Consider the following 24218-nt stretch of genomic DNA (forward strand, 5'->3'; position numbering starts at 1 on the left):
TACATAATAAGTAATTTCCCATCCCTCACCCTACTCCCACTCAATTCAGCTACATTTAACATATCATTAATTTAGCTACAAATATAGCTAATGTGTTACATATTAGCCATGTATTTTGCTATGTTTGTAGCTAAACTTAATGGGAATGTACATCCTAGATGCTTAAATATATCCTGGGCAGGGTGGCTCAAGTCCAATCCCACACTTTGGGAGGCCTGAGGGGTGGATCGCTTGAGGTCAGGAGTTCGAGACCAGCCTGGCCAACATGGTGAAGCCTCCTCTCTAACTAAAAATATAAAATTAGCCAGCCATCGTGGTGCATGCTTGTAATACCAGCTACTTGGGAGGCTGAGGCAGGAGAATCACTTGAACCTGGGAGGCAGAAGTTACAGTGAGCCAAGATTGCGCCACTGCACTCCAGCCTGGGTGATAGAGTGATACTCTGTCTCAAAAAAAGAAAAAAAAAATATGTCCAGAAACAAGAACAGGTGAATGTGTAATTAAATACACACATTCATGAGAAGTCTTGTATTACATTATTGTCATATGTCAAGCATTACACTACAGGTTGGGAAAACAGCTATGAAAGCTGTAACAGGCATCTTCAGCCAGTTCCAAATATGATGGAACAATCTAGTATTTTATAAAACTCTACTGCTAATCTAAAAATATAAGTCCAGACCAGGCAGAGTGGCTCATGCCTATAATCCCAATGCTTTTGGAGGATGAGGCTGGAGAATCACTTGAGCCCAGGAGTTCCAGACCAGCCTGGACAATATAGGGAGACTCTGTCTCTAGGAAAATAGTAATAACTAGGCAGGTGTGGTGGTGCACACCTGTTGTCCTAGCTATTTGGGAGGCTGAGGCAGGAGGATGGCTTGAACCCAGGAGTTGAAAGTTGCAGTGAGCTATGATCACATTACTGCACTCCACTCCAGCCTGGGTGACAGGGCGAGATCCTATCTTAAAAAAATAATAGTAATAAAAGCATTTTTCTAGCACATAGATTTTTAAAAACCCAACCTGATAATCTGTCTTAACTATTAAATACATTTACATTTACTGTAATTACTGATATGCTTGATTTCTACCATATTATTTTATGCTATCTAACCTGATTTTCTAAGGTTTCTATCTCCTCTTTCTTCACTTATTGAGTTTTCTATGTTCTTTTTTCTCTTCTCTACTGAATTGGAAGTCTATTTCCATCTTGTATTTAGTTTTATTTACTCAGATGGGATGCACTGTACATCTTGAATTTGATGTCTTTTTGTCAATTCTCGAAAATTTTTAAGTACTCTCTCCTCAAAGGATTGCCTCTTCTCAATTTCTTTGTAACAGCTATGAGAGATAGGCTGGAATCTTCTCAGTTTTCTTTTCCATGTCTTATTTTATTTTATTTTTGAGATGGAGTCTCACTCTGTCACCCAGGCTGGGGTACAATTGTGTGATCTCGGCTCACTGCAACCTCTGCCTCCCAGGTTCAAGCGATTCTTCTGCCAGGCTGATCTCACTATGTTGCCCAGGCTGCCCAAGCAACATAGTGACCAACATGTTGCTCACTATGTTGCCCAGGGCCCAGCAATCCACCCACCTTGGCCTCGCAAAGTGCTGAGATTATAGGCATGAGCCACCCTGCCCAGCCTCAATGTGGATTTATTTTTAAAAGATTCCTAAAAATTATCCAGGTGTGGTGGCTCACACCTGTAATCCCAGCACTTTGGGAGGGCAAGGCGGGTAGATCACTTGAGGTCAGCAGTCCAAGACCAGCATCGCCAACATGGTAAAATCCCATCTCTACTAAAAATAGGAAAAAAGAAAATCAGCCAGCCATGGTGGCACATGCCTGTAATCCCAGCTACTTGGGAGGCTGAGGCAGGAGAGTCACCTAAACCCAGGAGGCGGAAGTTGTAGTGAGCTGAGATTGTACCACTGCACTCCAGCCTGGGAGACAGCGAGACTCTTAAAAAAAAATTTTTTTTTAAATAATTATAAACCAATAATTGCTTAGTGTCAGTAGTCACTTTGTGGCCAAATTACCTGATTTTTAGTCTTGCTAATTTATTTGAATTAGAGAGGGTGGGGAGGGAAGGAAGGGAGAGAGAAGGAGAGAGAAGAAGATAGACAGACAGAGAGAGAGAGAGAGGGAGAGAGATTGAAGCAGGATCCAGAAATGTCTGGCTCCACTTTTTCAGTTAATTTGTTAGCTTACAGCTCCTAAACCAAGCTGGTGGTATACATTCAAAATCTAAGCACTTCGAGGGATTCCAGATTTTTGGGAAGATTCCTCCTACTCCCCACCACCAAAATAGACAAAGTTCCTTAATACTTCCCAGTGCCAAGGGGAATTTTTTTTCCAGACTTCCTTTCTTCTGAGGGTATAGCCTTTCAAGAGTCTCTAGGGGGCCTTACTTAAGAGTCTCAGTTCCAACTTTCTACCTTGTATACACCCAAGATTTCTTTTTCAGCACTTGAGTGGCAATTAAAATACAAGTCCCTAATGTCCTATATCTTGTTTTGTGTGGTGGATATGGTTTGTACAATTACCAAAATTTACTAAGCAATTAAGATCTATATATTTTATATGTGAGTCACACATAAATTAAAAATATAACTCAAGCCTCTCAGTTATTAAAATTAGCAAACCATCCCCACCTCTCCAAGTCAGCATCAGCACCAACTCCTTTTAGTATGAATTTTAATTTTGTTTTTGTTTTTTGCTCTGGGATGCCCCTTACTTTCCCTTACTCTCAGCTATATGTACTTCAAGGATGTTTATCATATTTCCTCCAGACTCTTATTAGTATTTTCTAGTGTGAAGGTTACCAAATTTTCTACACTAGTGGTTCTCAACCAAGGGAGATTTCGCCCCCCAAGGACATCTGGCAATGTCGACACATTTTTGGTTGTCACAATTAGGAGAATGAGTTGAGGCTAGGGATACTGTTAAACATTCTACAACAGCCAGGCATGGTGGCTCACGCCTGTAATCCTAGCACTTTGGGAGGCCAAGGCAGGTGGATTACCTGAGGTCAGGGGTTTGAGACCAGCCAGGCCAACATGGTGAAACCCCGTCTCTACTAAAAATACAAAAAATTAGCCAGGCGTGGTGGCAGGTGCCTGTAATCCCAGCTACTCAGGTGGCTAAGTCAGGAGAATCGTTTGAACCCGGGAGGCGGAGGTTGCAGTGAGTCGAGATGGCGCCACTGCACTACAGCCCAGGTAACAATGTGAGACTCCGTCTAAAAAAAAAATACAAAAAATTATACAATGAACTGGACAGTCCTCCACAATAAATATTATTTGGCTCAATATGTCAATAGCATCAAGACTGAGAAACCCTAATCTAGACCACCATAAGCCATTACAACTTTATTGTAGAAATGTTTGAGTTTTGCACCTTTGTGTTTCACACAGTCTAGTTATCACTTGCTATGAAAATATCTTGCCTGAAAGTTTACTCTAGAATTCCCCATAGGAGACATTTTCCAAATTGAAAAAGGGGAAATTGTAACATATATGTCTTCGTCTTTTACATCTATACGGTGCTAACAGATACAAACTGCTGTTAAGATTAACATGTCAAAATTAATTACAGAACAAATTTTTAAAGTTTAGAGCTATATATATACACACACACACATTTTTTTTTTCGAGACAGGGTCTTGTTCTCTCCCCTAGGCTGGAGGACAGTGGTGCAATATGGCTAACTGTAACTTCAGCCTCCTGGGCTCAAGGGATCTTCCCACTTAAGCCTCTCTAGCAGCTACAACTAAAGGCGTGCACCACCCGCCCGGCTAATTAAAAAAAAAAAATGGTAGAGATGGCGTCTCACTATATTGCCCAGGCTAGTCTCAAACTCCTGGGCTCAAGTGATCCTCCCACCTCAGCCTCCCAAAGCACTAGGATTACAGGCACGAGCCACTGTGCCTGGCCTAGAGCTAACATTAAGAGTCTCAGAGACTCTTTTACAAATGAGAAGTTTATCTAATGCAAATATTTAACAGATCATAACTTTATATTCCAATCTAATGTTCACCAGTAAATTATTGCCCAAAATGCTCTGGCTAAGCAATGAGAAGTCAACCTGGGTGCCCTTTAGTAGTTACTGAAATTTAAGGACACCATCCTGGGAAACACACCCCACTGAAAGTGTTGCTTCAACTATCTTTTACTATCTACTACTGCCTGATGTGCTTTCACTGCAATACTAAGGGCATTTATGGTTTAGTATACTGGTTGCAAGACAAATGAGACAAGGCAAGACTTAGGCTTCAAGCTGTGGAAAAGTCTTGATCTTGGCCAGGCGCATTGGCTCACTGCTGTAATCCCAGCACTTTGGGAGGCCGAGGCAGGAGGATGATGAGGTCAGGAGATCGAGACCATCCTGTATCTCGATGAAACCGTCTCTATTAAAAATACAAAAATTATCCCAGCACTTGGGGAGGCCGAGGCGGGCATATCACGAGGTCAGGAGATCAAGACCATCCTGGCTAACACGATGAAACCCCGTCTCTACTAAAAATACAAAAAATTATCTGGGCGTAGTGGTGGGTGCCTGTAGTCCCAGCTACTCGGGAGGCTGAGGCAGGAGAATGGGGTGAACCCGGGAGGCCGAGCTTGCAGTGAGCCGAGATTGCGCCACTGCACTCCAGCCTGGGTGACAGAGCAAGACTCCATCTGAAAAATCAAAAAACAAACAAACAAACAAAACCACAAAAATTAGTTGGGTGTCATGCCGCGTGCCTGTAATCCCAGCTACTCAGGAGGCTGAGGCAGGAGAATAGCTTGAACCAGTGAGTCGGAGGTTGCACTAAGCTGAGATCACACCTCTGCACTCTAGCCCAGCAACAGAGCGAGACTCTGTGTCAAAAAAAAAAAAAAAAAAAAAAAAGTCTATTGATCTTATTTTTATTATTTAATATTTCAGGTTATAATAAGGAACAGAGAATAACACAATGAATATCCAGTTTCTTCTCAAACAGCTTAAGAAATAAAGCATTACCAATATGATAGAAGCCTCTGTAGAACTCTCAAGATCCCATTCTCTTCCCTCCCCAGAGGTAATCACTCTCCTGAATTAGGTGTTTATCACTCCTCTGCTCGTTTTTATTTTCATACTACATGTGTAATCTGTAAGTAATATATGGTTTTGCTATACTTTTTTTTTTTTTTTTTTTTGAGACGGAGTCTCGCTCTGCCGCCCAGGCTGGAGTGCAGTGGCCCGATCTCAGCTCACTGCAAGCTCCGCCTCCCGGGTTCACACCATTCTCCTGCCTCAGCCTCCCGAGTAGTTGGGACTACAGGCGCCCGCCACCGCGCCCGGCTAGTTTTTTGTATTTTTTAGTAGAGACGGGGTTTCACCGTGTTAGCCAGGATGGTCTCGATCTCCTGACCTCGTGATCTGCCCGTCTCGGCCTCCCAAAGTGCTGGGATTACAGGCTTGAGCCACCGCGCCCGGCCTGCTATACTTGTTTTAAAACTTATACAAATGGTATCAAACATATCTTCCCCCGAGAAACCCAAAAACGTATCTTCTACAACTTCCTATTTGTTATTAATAATTTCCTGCACTTAATAACTATAGGAATCAAGAGACGAAGCGAAAGTAATTGCTGAATTAGTCAGTTTTTCTCTCTTTAAAGAGAGAAATCTGTGATTGGGTTGAATTTGTCCCCAAATGCACCTGCCTACAGTGCTGTGCCCGTTTCCACAACATGCCAAAGAAACTGGTAACTGAAATTCACACCCGTACAGCCAAAGACAGGAGAGTTCACTAATATCCACAAGCCCAAAGTCCAGTTCTACCATATGAAATCCAGTGGTCTAAAAAGTTTTCCTCAGGCTTCTATGAAAGGGTGGTAACTGAATACAGGCAGTGAATTCACTGCAACTATTTTTACACAGAATTCACTATGCTCACTTCATTTGCTTTCCAAGGAATATTAATAGCAGTAATAGAAACCAGATTTGACCAGTCTATTTTCAGATATAAAACATCACAAGTTTGCTAAAGCAGATCACCGAAAACATAAAAGCCCTTATTTATAAGTGAGTGAAAGAAAATAATGGCTACATATTTTTATTCCTTCTATTTCAGAAGGTAAGTAGAGGAGTGAAAGAGATAAGAGTAAAAACATTAGCTGAGTTTTAATAGTTCTTCTAAGGATTCAAACATGCTGGTCTCAGAATGGTACATTTAGAGTCAGATTTAAACCAGGACGCTCCCCTAAGGGAGACAGCTGACATGATTATTGCTCTCTTCACAGATACACAGTCAAGTCTGCTGACATTTTTTACCAGGCTAGTTCAGCAGCTGTTACAGAGAAAGCAGATATCTAGTGCTCAGAAGATTCATGGAGGGATGGACTGTAAATGCAGGGTGAGAGTACCTCAAAGTACACTGCTGATTAGGCCTAACAAATGGCTTGCTCAGGAAAAAAGGTGAACACTAAACGCATTACCAAAGAAGGAAAAAAAATAGGTTTGTGTAGTATTAAGAATAATCTACAGATCAAGTCTAGAAAATTTTTTATCTTTGTGTGTGTGTGTGTGTGTGTGTGTGTGTGTGACGGAGTTTTGCTCTTGTTGTCCAGGTTGGAGTGCAATGGCGTGATCTCAGCTCACTGCAACCTCCACCTCCCAGGTTCAAGCGATTCTCCTGCCTCAGCCTCCCAAATAGCTGTGATTACAGGCATGTGCCACCATGCCTGGCTAATTTTGTATTTTTAGTAGAGACGAGGTTTCTCCATTTTGGCCAGGCTGGTCTTAAACTCCTGACCTCAGGTGATCCACCCACCTCACAGGTGTGAGCCGCCATACGAAAAGTCTTTTATCTTTAAGAATAAAAGATGTGGCCGGGTGTGGTGGCCCACGCCTGTAATCCCAGCATTTTGGGAGACTGAAGCATGTGGATCACCTGAGGTCCGGAGTTCAAGACCAGCCTGGCTAACAGGAGAAACCCCGTCTCTACTAAAAATACAAATTAGCCGGGCATGGTGGCGCATGCCTGTAATCCCAGGTACTCAGGGGGCTGAGGCAGGGGAATCGCTTTAACCCAGGAAGCAGAGGTTGCAGTGAGCTGAGATGGTGCCATTGCACTCCAGCCTGGACAACAAGAGCGAAACTCCATTTCAAAAAAAAAAAAAAAAAAAAGATGTAAGTTGTTCTTACTTTGCCCTATACCCTTGTAGCAAGGACTCTGATTGTTACCATGCTGCTTTCCACTTCTATCCTCAAAGTAGAGTCCCTGAGTACAATAAGGCCCAAGAAAGAACAAAAGAAGTAGAGAAGAAGCAAGGTGAGATGCCAGGTCTAGGAGTGTGTTTCTAACAGGTTTTAATGGTGTTGGAGGCTATTATCCTTAGCAAATTAACACAGGAACAGAAAACCAAATACCACGTGTTCTCACTCACAAGTAGGAGCTAAATGATGAGAACACATGAACACAAAGAAGGAAACAACAGACACTGCAGTCTACTTAAGTGGGGAGGGAGGGAGGAGGGAGAGAAGCAGAAAAGATAACTATTGGGTACGGGGCTTAATATTTGGGTGATAAAATAATATGTACAATAAGCCCCATGACATGTGTTTACCTATGTAGAAACCTTCACATGTACCCCCAAACCTAAAAGTTTTTTTTTTTAAGTTTTAAGAATCAATCAAAATACAATGTTTTAACGTGCTTATTACCTAATTGGTTAACACACTGATCAATAATCTTATATAAAATTAAAGCCAAAAGACTTTGGAATCACAAGAGTAACTGGCCAGAGAGATTTTTAAAAATTCAGGCAAGTTGTTTTTGTCATAAGTGATAGCTAGACAAAAAGGCTAAGGTAGCATCACAATAAAGCTGTCATGGAGATTTCAGATTAGAGTTGTAAGGGAGTCTAGATAATTATAAATGGACCGGCACTAAGGGCCATGATGTAGCAATGACCAATAAATGCACTGCAAAGGGAATTCAACAACATGTTGGGAAAGAGAGCAAACGAAAATTCAGTGCAATGCAGACTGGCTCTGAAATGGTGCTTACTAATCACCAAGTCAGACCCACCCCCAAGTTCACACAGGTCAGGACTGTATTTACACTCCTTATCACTTTTCCTTACCTAAGTATATCACTGACAGTAATTTCAGGGATGAATTTTTGAAGATACTTCACTGTTGCACCAAGAAAACACGCTTTATACATTTCAGTAACTCCATAGGAAAAATTCTGGGATGCCAGTTTAATCAAGCCACTGAAAACAAAGCAAAACAAATCTTTATGAGACAAAGGAATTCTTTATTACTCTAAAATACCTTTACAATTATTAGATTCTTTTTTTTATGTCATCACAAAAATCTAGGCAAAGTCAGAAAAACTACAGATTAAAAGAAAATCAAGGCAAGGAGTGGTGGCTCACGCCTGTAATCCCGACACTTTGGGAGGTCAAGGCAGGCAGATCACTTGAGGTCATGAGTTCGAAACCAGCCTGGCCAACATGGCAAAACCCTGTCTCTACCAAAAATACAAAAATTAGCCAGGCATGGTGGTGCACGCCTGTAATCCCAGCTAATCAAGAGGCTGAGGCAGGAGAATTGCTTGAACCTGGGAGGAAGAGGTTGCAGTGAGCTGAGATCGTGCCACTGCACTCCAGCCTGGGCAACACAGAGAGACCCTCTCTCAATCAATCGATCGATCAATGAAAATCAACTTTTGGCCAATATAAGAAGCAAACCTCATCAGCTCAGGAGGTAAACAGAGCTGGGCATGGTGGTGTGTGCTTGTAGTTCCAGCTACTAGGGAGGCTGACATGGGAGGCTCGTTTAAGCCCAGGAGTTTGAGGCTGCAGTAGCCAATGATTGTGCCACTGCACTTCAGCCTGGGCAACAGTGAGACTTTGACTCAAAAAAAAAAAAAAATACAGAGGTAAACACCTTCTAAACTCAAATTCCCAAGGAGGGGTTTCAAACTAGAACTCTATAAAGCCTGCCAATATCAAGGCTCTCTAATGCAAATATTACATGCCTTCAACACACCTAAAAGGCAGTGTATGAAAGAAATGGGACATCTACCCTAGTTTTCCTTAGTCAGCCAGAGGTAAAATACTTTAGTTGTTGAGGCAGGGTGTGGTGGCTCATGTCTATAATCCCAGCACTTTGGGAGGCCAAGGCAGGTGGATTGCTTGAACCCAGGAGTTCAAGATCAGCCTGTGTAACGTGGCAAACCCTGTCTCTACAGAAAACACAAAAATTATCTGGGCATGGTAGCATCTGCCTGTAGTTCCAGCTACTTGGATGGTGAAGTGGGAGAACTGATCGATCCCAGGAGGTTGAGGCTGCAGCGAGTGACAAAGTAAGACCCTGTCTCAAAATTACAAAACAAAAAAACCTTTAGTTATGATTTTCAAGAGACTCTGCAAAGCCTAGATGCATATATGTATATATTTTTACAAGTACACATGCCAGGAAGCTCCATCCTAAACTTTCTGTTTCAGAATCCATGGAGGGTGAAACTCAAGTATAGCTTTAAATCTAGTGATTTAAACATGAAAATCTAGTAATTTTCATGTGAAACCCTTTAGAGAGAAACATTGCTAAAAGGACCAAACAAAATACCTAATTCAAACAAAACACCTAATTCAGTTATTTCTTACAATAGTAAAGAATCTGTATCTTAGGTCAACACAATTGTATTGTTAGTTTCCTACACAAGGAAATTACTTTGGTCATCAGTAATTTCTCCAGTGGCTTACAAAATGATGGAGATTGGCTCAAAATGATTTTATTAAAATAGCCGTCTACTGATTTTGAGAGAATCTATTTTCCACCCCCAAATAAAACTGGAAAGTTAGCAATACAAGATTTAGATTGCCAGATATATGAATGACTCTTGGCCTTATCTTCTTTTCATTTTTTGATTTTTTATTGATTGATTGATTGATTGATTGAGACAGAGTCTTGCTCTGTCGCCCAAGCTGGAGTGCAGAGGCAGTGATTTCAGCTCACTGCAAGCTCCGTCCCCTGGGTTCATGCCATTCTCCTGTCTCAGCATCCCAAGAAGCTAGGACTACAGGCGCCTGCCACCATGCCTGGCTAATTTTTTGTATTTTTAGTAGAGACAGGGTTTCACCGTGTTAGCCAGGATGGTCTTGGTCTCCTAACCTCGTGATCCACCTGCCTTGGCCTCCCAAAGTGCTGGGATTACAGGTGTGAGCCACCATGCCTGGCCGGTCTTATCTTCTTTTTAACCAAGACATTACCCTGGCTCATCAGAATTTTCTTGAAATAGTTAAAATGTTATGCTTATTCCACAAAGCTCTTTTTTTTTTTTTTTTGGTGACTCCATCCACTCTAAAACTTTTAATTTGAATTAATACAAAATTCAATATACCAATCACAAAAATGGGGATTTACCCAATAAGTAGAATATCAAGAAAGACAAAACTTCCCACACTGAAAATATAAGCACATAAAATCATTTTTAAGAATAAATAACATTACCTATTAATAATTATATCCATAACATCTGTGGCACTGAAGTCAAAGGGTCTGTAACCCTCTCGTTTAAAGGCAAGAACTGCATTAGGACCTAGCCAAATACTGCCATCCATCCTTGGTGTGAAGTGAACTCCTAGGAAAGGAAACCGGCTATCTGGGACCTATAAATTTAACATAGTAAATAACAGCCTCATTTCACATTACATGTTATCAGAGATGCAAACATTCAATTGGTAACATAAAACACTTTCTTCCCATGCATTTAATTTGTATTGTGAGCTGTACTCAGATATACTTTTCCATTAACATGCTTCTGCTTAGAAATGCACACAAGAAACCCTGATGCTGGCCAGGCACAGTGGCTCACGCCTGTAATCCCAACACTTTGGGAGGCCAAGGCGGGAGGATCACTTGAGATCTGGAGTTCAAAACCAACCTGGCCAACATTGTAAAACCCTGTCTCTACTAAAAATACAAAAACTAGCCTGGCATGGTGGTGTGCACCTGTGATCCCAGCTACTTGGGAGGCTGAGGCATGAGAATTGCTTAAATCCAGGAGGTGGAGGTTGCAATGAACCAACATCGCGCCACTGCACTCTAGCCTGGGTGACAGAGTAAGACTCTGTCCCAAAAAAAAAAAAAAAAGAAGAAACTCTGATGTTATTAACACTAATACATTGTTCCATCTATGCATCTTTCTGGGTAAAGGGGAAAAAAAAGATGAACTGTCCTACTTCAGGTTATTCTCTGTCTTTCACAAGGGATGTCTATGACTGGAAAGTAAAATCAGAGCCGCCAGAAAAAAAAATACACGTTCATAGCACAGGCTTCTGCAAAGTACAAATACATGAGGTTGAAACAGATGAAATTCATGTTTTGGCAAGGTCAAAAATATCAAATAGCCAAATACTGACTATTTCATCTGGTTCAACCTAATATATTTTAAGAGATTCATCATTTCCAGGGTAGTTCCAGACAGAAAAATGAACTCTTCATTTAAATACCTCTGTCTTCTAGTCCCTGAAACTACAGAGTGGCCACATCCCTTTTCTGTACCTATAGATAGTGAACTGAGGAAAAGGGTTGGGTATCAGGGACTTCCATAAGGGAAAGTTTTCCCTTTCCCTCCACCAGAGAGAAGGAAGAATTCAGTTCCTTCCTGATAGCACTTCCCATAGTGCACTCATGCTTTCTGGAGACATGTACCTGCAGGCAATTAATTACAATTTAATAACCATGATACCAGGATAAAGATTTAGGGATTTAACCGCAAGAGAAACTGATGAAATGCTTACACAAATGGTCCTTCAAAATCGCTCTTATTTCTGACCCAAGTGAAAGTTGTTTTCATCTCCTTTATGACCACCACCTGCTTGAAAAAAATTAGAAGTAGGAAGCATCATTACCTACCGGATAAATATTTCCTTTTACAAGATAACATTTTTCCGGCTTCAAGAGCAGGTAATCTCCCCGGAATGGTACAATTCGAGGATCAGGAGTGCAGCCACTCAACTCTGAAATACGGTCTGAGTAAAGTCCTGCACATGTCACAACATACTGACATCGAATTTCCTCTCCCTAGTGCAAAATAAAATAATAGTTATTTGTATAGAGTGGAGTAGACTAGGTCAAGAGGGGAAAAACAGGTGATAGAAAAGAAAACAAGGTACAGAAATAGAATTTTTTCTAAAAGAGGATATTCAATACAGGTATCAGCAAAATATATTCTTTAGCATTTAGGTGGCAGCTAGAAACTGAGGACAGTGGCATGTAAGAGGATGTCACCTTAAATTTTGTACTTTAAAGATAATAATGGTCAACCCAGCAAGGATACGTAGTAAGGTATACATGCATGCACACAAATACATACAAATCTGTTTATTAGGACCTAGTGGGGAGCTTCTTAACTATTTGTTGCATGAAGAAGCAAATGTCATTTAGATACCCTCCACCAATTTTTTTTTGCTCCCCCACCCACCCCACAGCTTTTAATTTGGATTAATTAAAAATTCAATATACCAATCACAAATACGAGGATTTACCCAATTAGTAGAATATCAAGAAAGACAAAACTTCCTACATTAAAAATGTAAGCATATAAAAGAATTTTTAAAAATAAAGTTGTTACCTATTGATAATTATATCCATAACATCTCTGGCACTGAAGTCACAGGGCCTGTAACCCTCTCATTTAAAGGCAACCTCTGTATAGCAACCAGCTTCTCCTGTATCTGAGCAATTACTGTGTTACTCTTCGGTTGCCTCACACTCAATAATCCTGCCCAGTTGCAACTGTAATCTACCCACCAAGCAATTTCTCCTTCCTAACCAATATCTACTTTGCAAACTGAGGACACTTTAGAAATCTCATTCATTCAATGCACATTTACTGAGAGCACACACTACATTCAAGGTTTGCTTTAGTGCCTAGGAGACTGCTAATGTTAGGCTGTTATGATTTCCTATAAATTTTATTTTGTGATTATCATCTGCTCATTTTTAACTTTACTCACCAAGTTTGGCCAATTTGCCACCCTATTTCCTAAATGACTTCATTTATCATTCACCACCACACTCGAATTCCCATCTCTTTACTTCTAACAGAGTAAACACCTAGCAATTCTGTTCTTACTCTTAGATCTTCTTCCCAGATGACCTATTTTTGAAGCCTCAGAATTCTCACCTGTCTCAACATTTTCTTTCTTTCCAGGCCTTACTGTTTAGCCTTACTCTATTGAGCTAAATTTCCACCTCTGTATGTATCCTATTTTTGCCCTTGCTAGAAAGTTAAGCCTCTTTTCAGGAGTTATACATGTCATCGTTTTTAGAAAAATTAGATGAAACTTCTCCACAAAGAATTCAAATTAGCTAGACTAAGCCATGATTGTTTTAAGACCTTTGAAGTCCAAAGGGCTGTCAAGGTCTTGCTCTGTCACCCAGGCTGGAGTGCGATGGCGCAGTCCTGGCTCACTACAGCCTCAACCTCCTGTGTTCAAGTGATTCTCTTGCCTAAGCAAACAGCTGGGACTACAGGTGTGAGCCACCGCACCCAGCCAAAAATACCTTTTTCTAAATAGGTTAATATCTTTCCTGTTCATCTAGAGTTATATTCTAGAAATACGAGAGGTATTTTTGTGACATAAATCATCAGCTCCTACATAAAAGATTGGCAGTTCTTTTGTTCTTGGAACAAAAAAATGCAGATAAGTCTTATGATAGATGTAAAGATAGTAACAGAATTTATAAAATGGTACCAGCATGCAATAACCTAATAATTCTCTTTAAAAACTCAAGCAACAGTTCCCAAGAAAATTATCAAAAACTATCACAGATTTCTGAAATCATTTTATGCTATATGTTAAACAATAATTAAACTCAGTAACATATTAATTTTACTTCCAAATTAAAATTTAGGTAACCATTAAATGATACATCTGTTCAACATAAATTTCTTTTAGGCTGGGCACAGTGGCTCATGCCTGTAGTCCCAACATTTTGGGAGGCCAAAGTGGGAGGATCATTTGAGCCCAGGAGTTCAAGACCAGCCTGGGCAACACAGGGAGACTTTGTCTCCCTATGTTTTATTAGAGATAAAGTCTCTAATCAAAAAAAAAAAAAAAAAAGAAATTAAAAAGAAGAAGAAGAAATAAACCATGTATGTCTATTGCTCTTTCATAAGTGAAGCAGATTTCTCCACACCCCCACAATATCCAATGTATAAATCTTTAATTAGCAAATCCTACCTGCAAAAATTTATTTTAAAAATCCCTGGCCAGGCGCAGTGGCTCACACCTGTAATTCCAGCACTCTGGGAGGCTGAGGTGGGTGAATCACTTGGGGCCAGGAGTTCAAGACCAGCCTGGTCAACATGGTGAAACCCTGTCTCTACTAAAAATACAAAAATTAACCAGGCATGGTGAGACACACCTGTAATCCCAGCTACTCATGTGGCTGAGGCACAACAATCACTTGAATCTGGGAGGCGGAGGTTACAGTGAGCCAAGAGCATGCCTCTGCACTCCAGCCTGGGCAACAGAGTGAGATTGTCTCAAAAAGACAAAATTTCTTTTAACTTTTCATAAAACTATTTCAACCTGGTAAGTGGACCGCTCAATTTGAATTTGAACCCCAAAATTATACTTACTGAAAATGCCAAAATAAAGAGCGGCAACTCTGGGTAAAGTATATATCCACTGGTATGCCATAGGCCCCTGTGTATATTCTATCATATGATGCTATACTCTAGTGAAAATGTCCCTTAGATGAGGGCAGGCACAGAAACAGATTTTCAATTCTTCTTTGAATGGAAAGCCTGCCACTTGGGTCACATGACCCAGAAACTCTGATGGTAATCGAACTGTCTGCAGCAGATAGTCATACTTTATAGAGCCTTTGGAAGGCATATGTGGGCAAATCACAGCACAGAACTTCACGGTTTTTGGAGGAAAGTTATACCACCCTCTGCACATAACTAACCTCCTTTTGAGAAAGTGCTTCTGGCTTTGACTGAACACTTGACCACAGGTCACTAAGTTACCATATGAACTACCCATTATTAACTGGGTGGTGGTGTCTGACTCATCAAGCCACAACATTGGGTGTATATAGCAGCATTCCATCATCAAGGAAAATTGTAAGATAGGGTTGTACAGGTCCTGCTGGCACACATAAGTTGCAGAGGCAAGTGGTTCAAATTCCCATGGCCCCTATGCCTGCTAAATTGCCTCCTTCCTATCAACCTGCCTCTATAGCCCCACAGGGAGTTCTCTATGACCAGTTGACCTAAGAAGAAAAAATATAGGCCAGGTTTAGAAATGGTTCTGCACAACATGCTGGTACCACACACAACTGAACAGCCACAGCACCAGAGCCCCACTCATGAGTGGCCCTGAATGACTGTGGTGAAGAAAATATTCTCAGTGGGCAGATCTCTGAACACCACATCTAGTTGTTCATCTTATTTTAGAAGGACAGATGGCCAAAGGTATGGATCTACACTGTTTCATGTGCAACAACTAATGGTTTGGCTAGATGGACAGGAAACAACCTGTGGAGAAAGGTGTATGAATGGACCACTTCAAGACAGTTTCAGAGAGTAAAGATATTCAAGTTCCATATGAATGCTCACTGAAGAGAAATCTTGGCCAAGGACAATTTTAATAATCAGTAGAAAAAAATGACCTGCTCTGTGGATGTTAGTTAGCCTCTTTCTCCAGGCACCCATCTCATGAACTACATGATTAGGTGTAAAGATAGTCTCCATAAATGGTGCTGGGAAAACTGGATAGCCCCATGCAAAAGAATGAAATTGGACTCCTATTTTACACCATTCACAAAAATTAACTTGAACTAGATTAAATATTTAGATTAAAAGATTAAAGATTTTAGATTAAAAACTAAGACTCCCGGAAGAAAACATAGGGAAGACATTGGTATTAGGAATGATTTTTTTTTTTTTAATAAGGCACCAAAAGCACAGGCACAAAAGCAAAACTAAACAAATGTGACTATATCAAACTAAAAAGCTTCTGCACAGTAAAAGAAATGAAGAGACAACCTACAGAATTGGAGAAAATATATCTGATAATAGGTTAATATCCAAAAAAATGTAAGAAATTCATATAATTCAAGAGCAAAATAACAAATGAGCTGATTAAAAAATTAGCAAAGAAAGGCCAGGCACGGGGGCTCACGCCTGTAATCCCAGCACTTTGGGATGCCAAGGCGGGTGGATCACCTGAGGTCAGGAGTTCGAGACCAGCCTGACCAACATGGAGAAACCCCATTTCTACTAAAAATACAAAATTAGCCAGGTGTGGTGGCGCATGCCTGTAATCCCAGCTACTCAGGAGGCTGAGACAAGAGAATCACTTGAACACGGGAGGCAGAGGTTGAGGTGAGCCAAGATCGTGCCACTGCACTCCAGCCTGGGCAACAAGAGCGAAACTCCATCTCAAAAAATAATAATAATAATAGATACAATAAAATAAATAAAAATGGGCAAAGAAGCCGGGCATGGCAGCACGTGCCTATAATACCAGCTACTTTGGAGGTTGAGGCAGGACAGCTTGAGCCCAGGAGTTTGAGGCTGCAGTGAGCCATGGTCATGCCACTGGACTTCAGCCTGGGTGACAGAGACCCTGTCTCAAAAAAAAAAAAAAAAAATGGCCAGAGGTGGGGAAGGCAAAGGACCTGAATATGTATTTTTATGTATTTTTTTCAAAGATATACAGATAGCCAACAGATACATGTAAAGGCATCCAAATCACTAATCATCAGGAAAATCAAAACCACAATAAGATATAATCTCACATCTGTTAGGATGGCTATTATCAAAAAGACAAAAGAAAACAAACATTGGTGAGGATGTAGGGTGCCCTATCGATGGGAATGTAAATTGGACAGCCATCACAGGAAACGGTATGCACATTCCTCAAAAAATTAAAAATAGAACTACCATAAGATCCAAATTAAAAATAGAACTACCATATGATTTCCTCTGGGTATATACCCAAATAAAACAAAATCAGTACCTCAAGGAGATATCCGCATTCTCATGTTCATTGCAGCATTATTCACAACAGCCAAGACATGAGAACAACCTTAAGTGTCCATTGACAGATGAATGGATAAAGAAAATGTGATATATATATATATGTGTGTGTGTGTATATATATGTGTGTGTGTATATATATATGTGTGTGTATATACATACAATGCAATACTATTCAGCCATAAAAAAGGAGGAAATTCTGCCATTTGTGACAACATGGGTGGGCCTGGAAGATACTGTGCTAAGTGAAATAAGCCAGACAGTGAAAGACAAATACTGTACAATCTCATTTACATATGGGATCTAAAATAGTTGTATTCATAGAAAAAGAGAGTACAATGATGGTTGCTACAGACTGGGAGGAGGTGGGCAGGAATGGGATGATATTAGTCAAAGGGTACAAACTTTCAATTATAGGATGAATAAATTCTAGAAATCTAATATACAGCATGGTGACTATAGGTAATAATACTGTATGGTACACTTGAAATTTGCTAAGATAGCAAATCTAAGTGTTCTCATCACATACACATAAATGGTAACTATGTGAGGTGGCAGATGTGATATCAAATAACTTGATTGTGATAATCATTTCACAATGTAAACATAAAGCTGGAAAACATAGTTATGGTAGCAAGGTTGGAGGTGATCGGCAACATGGACTTATTCACCACTGCTGATCTGTCTACAGCTAATGCTGAGTGCTCAATCGGCCATAGTAGAGACCAAAAGAGCCACTGATATGGTCCCTGGACCACTTCCATCATAGAAAATGCAGCACTTATTTCTCACTTGCATAGACACTTGCTCGGAATATAAATTTGTCTTCCCTGCCTATAATGCTTCTGCCAAAGCCACCATGTGTGAACTTATGAGATGTCTTATTCACCATCATGGTATTTTACAGAGATTCATTACTTCTGATCAGTGAACTTACTGTGCAGCAAATGAAATGCAGCTATAGGCTCAGGATCATGGAATTCACTGATTTTACCATTTTCCCCATCACCCTGAAGCCACTGGGTGACAGAAACTGGAATGGGCTTTAGACGTAATAGCACTAGCTGGCTGGCAACTCCTTGAAGGGCTGGGGTAATTTCCTCCAGGATGCTCTACGTGCTCTAAATCAGTGACTAATACATGGTATTGTTTGTCCCACAGCCAGAATTCACAGGTCTGGAAATTGAGGTAGAAATGAGGGTGGTTCCTTACTATTACCCCAATCATCCACTACATGAAATGTTTGCATTCTGTCCTCACAACTTTGGTCTTATGATCTAGAGGTCTTAGTTCCCAAGGGAGAAGTACTTCTACTAGAGAATGACAGTGGTTCCATTAAACTGGAGGTTGATACTGCAACACCTGGCCACTTTGGGTTCCCTTGCCAGTAAATCAAAGAGGGGATTGCTGTATTGAATTGGATAACTAATCTTGACTCTCAAGAAAATGAGTTGCTACCACAACTAGTCTTGGGGATGATAAAAAGGAATATGTCTGGAATATATATCTCCTGAAGCTTCTCTTAGTATTCCCATATACTGTTATAAGAGTTATTGGAAACTACCTCAACCCAAAACAGCCAGGGCTGCTAATGGCATAGACTTCAGGAATGAAAGTGTGAGCTACACCACCAAACTAGAAATCATGACCAGCTAAGATGCTTGCCAAAGGCAAAGAGAATATGAAATGCATAGTAGGGGAAGGATATCATAAATATTGGCTATGGCCACATGACTAGTTACAGAAATGAGGGATGTTATAATCTGAGTATATCTTACTTTAAAATAATAAATACATTTCTCCATACATTACCTAATTCTTTATTTATTCCCATTGCTATAGACTGAATTGTGCCCCCCCCCCACACCCCAATTCATACATTGAAGTCCCAACCCTTAATGTGAATTTTATGTGGAGACAGGGCCTTTAGGGAGGTAACTAAGGTTAAATTAGGTCATAAGGGTAGGGGCTAATCCAATAGCACTGGTGTCCTTACAAGAGGAAGAGATACCCAAGATCATGCTCTCTCTTTCTGGGCGCACACAGAGAAGAGGCCATGTGAGGACATAGTAAGAAGGCAGCCATTAACAAGCCAAAAATCAACCCTACCAGCACCTTAATCTTGAACTTTTAGCCTCCAGAACTGTGGGCTTTTTAGGCCACCCAGTTTGTGCTATTTTGTTATGGAAGTCTGAGAAGACTAATATACTCATCTCTACCATTTCCACATTATCTAACACAGGGTTTCTCAACCTCAGTACTACTGACTTTGGGGGATAGACATTTCTTTGTTTTGGGGGCCTATTCCCCATACTGAAGGATGTTTAGCAACATTCCTGGTATCTACCTACCAAATCCCAGTTGCTGTGCCCCTCCCCTCTCCCAGTTGTGACAATCAAAAATGTCTCCAAACATTGCCAAATGTTCCCTGAGAAGTAAACTGCCTCTAGTTGAGAACTACTTATCTAATACAAAATGCTTAAATAGTGGTTAACCTTATATCTTGGTATTTAAGTTACAGGATCTCAAAGCGGGAGTGTAACTCAGCTAGTAAAAATTAAACATAACCCAGGAGGGATAAAGTAGACTTTGTTTTTTTTGTTTTTGTTTGTTTGTTTTTTTGAGAGTTAGTTAGCATGTCTTCAGTCCTATGAAAGATAGTTACACCTTGTTAGGTGGAAGCATACTTTTACTTCTGTCTTTATTTGGAAGCTAAATATCATTATAAGGTTATAAGGGGCGTGGACAGATGTCAGGTTGACAAAGGGTAGACTGTAGGGGTTTGTACTGTGTCCATTTGGTTAAGCTAGGAACTATGCTTGACAGAATCCCCTTCTCTTCATGGTTCCAACTTAAAGTTGGTCAAAACAGGAGCTGCATATAATCTGGTGGCAGAGGGTCGGGCGCGGTGGCTCACACCCGTAATCCCAGCACTTTGGGAGGCCGAGGTGGGCGGATCACAAGGTCAGGAAATCGAGACCATCCTGGTTAACATGGTGAACGCCTGTCTCTACTAAAAATACAAAAAATTAGCTGGGCGTGGAGGCGGGTGCCTGTAGTCCCAGCTACTTGGGAGGCTGAGGCAGGAGAATGGTGTGAACCCGGGAGGCGGAGCTAGCAGTGAGCCGAGATTGCGCCACTGGACTCCAGTTGGGGTGACAGAGTGAGACTCCATCTCAAAAAAAATAATAATAATAATAATAATAATCTGGCAGCAGAAATAAATCAGCAGGTATTATTCTCTGAAGGTCATCCTAGTCCAAAGAGGTGACAGACAGATACCCACTGTCCAGTGAATTCCAGCTCCATATTCAGCTCTGTTTCCCAATTACTGATCCATCAACTCTCTTCTGAATCTACACTTTCCCAGAAACTTCCACAATTGTGTAAGGTCTTATTCTATAATAAATCCTAGAGCACTCATTAATGACTCTGCTCCCTTGACTACAACCTGATGCAGTGAACCTACAGGGAATCCACTGCTTCTATGCCATTCAGTGGTTCTTGCTTTAGGTCTATGTGAAGATGAAAAAAAGCAGTCCATCTCCCTCTGGAAAACCTGTGTACTCCCTCTACCGAAGTCTTCTAATTTATAGAGAGTTAATAAGTTAGTGGAGATCAGTAGGCAGAGTGATAAAATATCTATCAGTTTTGCCTTAAAATTAAACACTCCATATGCTTATAATCCTGTTCTTTGCCAGCACAGTCACTTAATTAGGACATTCCCAAGTTGAAACTCTCCTTAGAATAAAAACTGTTAAACCTCCCTAAAAGAAATTCTCTCAGAATTACTTTTACATTAGATAAATGCCATTCAATAACTTAAAATACAGCCCTGTGGGTTAATTTAATTTTTAATAAAGGGGAGGGAAATAAAGTAGCCAGCAGTTTTGCTTAAGAATCTTTACCTTTGTATTCTTTATAACAATCGGATATTGCATTCCTGAAAAAAAAAAGTAAAAAATTTATTTTTAGCAAAAGGCCAATATTATTTGAAATATTACACTAGCAACAAACTTAAATAACTTTTTTTCTGTCATTACTATGATTGTACCCTACAGTTCATTCTGAAACTTTTTACCAAATCACAATGAAACTAGTTCATACTTAATAACATATAAAACTCCAGCATGTTTTTAGCTTGGTTTTAACTCATCTAATCTATGCTTATAAACCATACCCCACCTGACCTCCAACATAGACATAGCTATTATAATCCTGGAAACCACACTGTATAATGGATCATCATAAACCAGTATGTATTTTCCCACAGAACTAAAGCTATGATATGAGAAACCTTGCCATCCACGTGTTGGTTACTGGATTCTTTGCAGGTTCTACATTGTTTAGAGAAGCAAGAGTTCTCCCAACACAAAAACTTCCAATAAAAAACTGACCATTTTTAAAATTAGTTCCCACTCAGATACACGGGATCTCAAAGTTTTATAAAGCATACATAGAGCAGATAAATATAATCTACTTGTACCATGAATTTGGTTTATTATGCTACCTACCTAAAAAAACTTTAATTATTTAACAATTTTGCTCATCATTTTAGAATTCAGAAAGACAGAATGATTCAGATGGCTTAGGTCTCCTTAAAAACCTGTCAAGGAAGAAAGAACAGAACACTACTTTTTTTCTCCTTCAAATTTCTCAACAGCAAATAGAAGCCTCAAAAATCTATCATTTGGACAAAAAAAATATTAATGCCCTCAAAGCAAAACAAGACAAACTCTTAATTGCACTCTTTTTTTTTTTTTTTTTTTTTAAAGCTGTTAATTATTTCTGAAGAGTTTACAGATTAAACTTTCCTCAAAACAAACGAAAACCAAGGCCACGCCCCAAGCTGTGAGGGGCTGAGTCTCTCCTGGTCTCTCCGAGGTACAGGAACTGGCTGCACAAGGCCAGAGAGCTTACGTGGCGGCTCTCTTCAAATTAGCCCACACAGAGCGCTTCATCCCCTGCGCGGCCTTCACGTCTTGCCAGTCCAGTTTGATGTCTGGAACATCCTCTTCTGGCTCCGGATCCTTCCTCAGGGCCCCCCGGGGGGAGGCCACCACAATGGGCAGAGGGCCACACTCCTCCCGGATTTCCACAACATGGAGACCCTTCTTATCAGCCAGCTGCTGATGGGTTTCCTGTCTGGAGAGCCCATGGAAGAGGCCCCGGGTGAGGCTGATCATATTAACAGACCCAGAGACCTTGGCGTACATGTCTTTGATGCCAATGAGCCGGCAGATGGTGATGATGGCTCTGTGGCAGTGGAGGCCGTAACCTTTGGGTTGTTTCTTCATCCTGATACGCGTCCTTTTAAATCTTAATGAAATATCATGGAATATTGTATGGTCTTCATATCGTTCTATATAATGCAAACAGTGAACTGCTCTGTTCTTTGCTCTCCTGAAAGCGTCCATCCGATCAGTGGCTTTCCCAATAGCAAAACCTGCAGCTCCTTTTCCGTTCCCCACAGCCACCAGGACACGGACCCATTTCTTTCTTCCCTCTTTCGCTGTCATATTGAAAACATTTCTTACCTCCATTGGGGCCAGGGTCAGGGGGGCCAAGACTGACGCCTCCCCAGGAGTTTCCACTCCATCCTCGCTCGCGTTTAACCTTTATCTTCCTCTTTCGGTCCCACTCTTCTCTCTGCTGGATCATGTCGGCCTCCATCTTCTTCTGCTCTTCCTTGCTTCTTTGGGCGATGGTCTGCACTGCTCCATTTTTCATAAGAGGGACATTCAGACCAGGCCACAGAAAACCGTAATGCCCTTCACCAATGATCTGACCCCTGTTCAGATCCTTTCTTTTCCTCTTTTTAGTTCTTTTGCCTCTTCCTTTTCTTGATCCGGCACCACTCTCCGCTAAAGCGCCTTTCCACAGCTCATCTGCAGTCAATTTAGTGAAGAAACTATATGGTCTATACTGCTGGCCCATCAGGTGACTGGGAGAAGAAACACAGCATTGTGTCTGCAGCGCGTGGCTCAAGCTGGCGTAGGGATGGGTGTCTCTGGTTCCCAGTGATGACAAACAGCCATTGCTCAGAGCACTCTTCCACACCAAAATGGAAGCTGCTGGTAAGGTGCTTAGGGAACGCTGCCTCCCCAATAAATGACCTGCCGTCCCGCTACACAGCGCGGGCAGCCGGCCCACAACACGCGCCGCGGTCGCCATGCTGGAGCCCGAGCCTAATTGCACTCTTAAACTGTGTGGGGGCTGGGCATGAGGTGGGGGGAGTTCCAAATGACCAGGTCATTTTATGACCTTAGGCTGTCATTCTGACATTCTGAAACTTGGGTGTGTCTAAAAATCACTAAAAGCTTATTACTAGGTGCTATTTCCACACAGTCTGATTCAGTAAGTCTGGGTGATGCTAACATTTACATTTTGGGCCAGGCACGGTGGCTCATGCCTGGAATCCCAGTATTTTGGGAGGCCAAGGTGGGCAGGTCGTTTGAGCTTAGGGGTTCAAGACAAGCATGGACAACATAGTGAGACCTTGTCTCTTTTTATAATTAAAAGAAGAAGAAGAAGAAGAAGAAGAAGAAGGAAGGAAGGAAGAAGAGAAGAAAAAGGATATTTAAAAAGATAGCTTGGATCCCTTTCATGGTTCTCGAAATACACAAGCAGGCTGAGCACAGTGGCTCACTCCTGTAACCCTGGAACTTTGGGAGGCTGAGGTGGGTGGATCACCTGAGGTCAGGAGTTTGAGACCAGCCTGATCAACATGATGAAACCCCATCTCTACTAAAAACACAAAATTAGCTGGGCATGGTGATGCATGCCTGTATTTCCAGCTACTCAGGAGGCTGAGGCAGGAGAATCACTTGAACCTGAGAGGCGAAGGTTGGAGTGAGCCAAGATCGCGCCATTGCACTCCAGCCTAGGCAATAGCGTGAGACGCCGTCTTGAAAGAAGAAAAAAAGCAAAAGAAATATACAAGCAAAAGAGTTCTTTTGAAATTACTCCTTGGTGGTACTGACACCTCTCTAAGACTGAGCCACATCGGTCACTGCTTTTTTTTTTTTTTTTTTTGAGACAGAGTCTCACTCTGTTGCACAGGCTGGAGTGCAGTGCACTGGTGCAATCTCAGCTCACTGCAGCCTCTACCTACCAGATTCCAGCAATTCTCCTGCCTCAGCCTCCGGAGTAGCTGGGTTACAGGCACGCATCACTA

At 41.2% G+C, this 24218-nt stretch overlaps 1 protein-coding gene and 1 pseudogene across 2 annotated transcripts in view; both read right to left on the reverse strand.

The window, feature by feature from the left end:
- The window catches only part of L2HGDH (L-2-hydroxyglutarate dehydrogenase), a 70795-nt gene that overhangs the window by 12408 nt on the left and 34169 nt on the right, over positions 1-24218 (reverse strand). Inside the window, exons 6-9 of the mRNA XM_001099959.5 lie at positions 20950-20984; positions 11899-12066; positions 10492-10649; positions 8115-8246 (exon numbers count right to left, since the gene is read on the reverse strand). Of these exons, the coding sequence (XP_001099959.1) occupies positions 8115-8246; positions 10492-10649; positions 11899-12066; positions 20950-20984 (493 nt within the window). The remainder of the gene's footprint in view (positions 1-8114; positions 8247-10491; positions 10650-11898; positions 12067-20949; positions 20985-24218) is intronic.
- Positions 21870-23230, reverse strand: LOC705840 (small ribosomal subunit protein uS5m pseudogene; annotated as a pseudogene). The gene has a single exon (XR_012390.5). The product of XR_012390.5 is annotated as a small ribosomal subunit protein uS5m pseudogene (transcript).

Source organism: Macaca mulatta, chromosome 7 (assembly GCF_049350105.2).
Source record: "Macaca mulatta isolate MMU2019108-1 chromosome 7, T2T-MMU8v2.0, whole genome shotgun sequence".
Classification (NCBI taxonomy): domain Eukaryota; kingdom Metazoa; phylum Chordata; class Mammalia; order Primates; family Cercopithecidae; genus Macaca; species Macaca mulatta.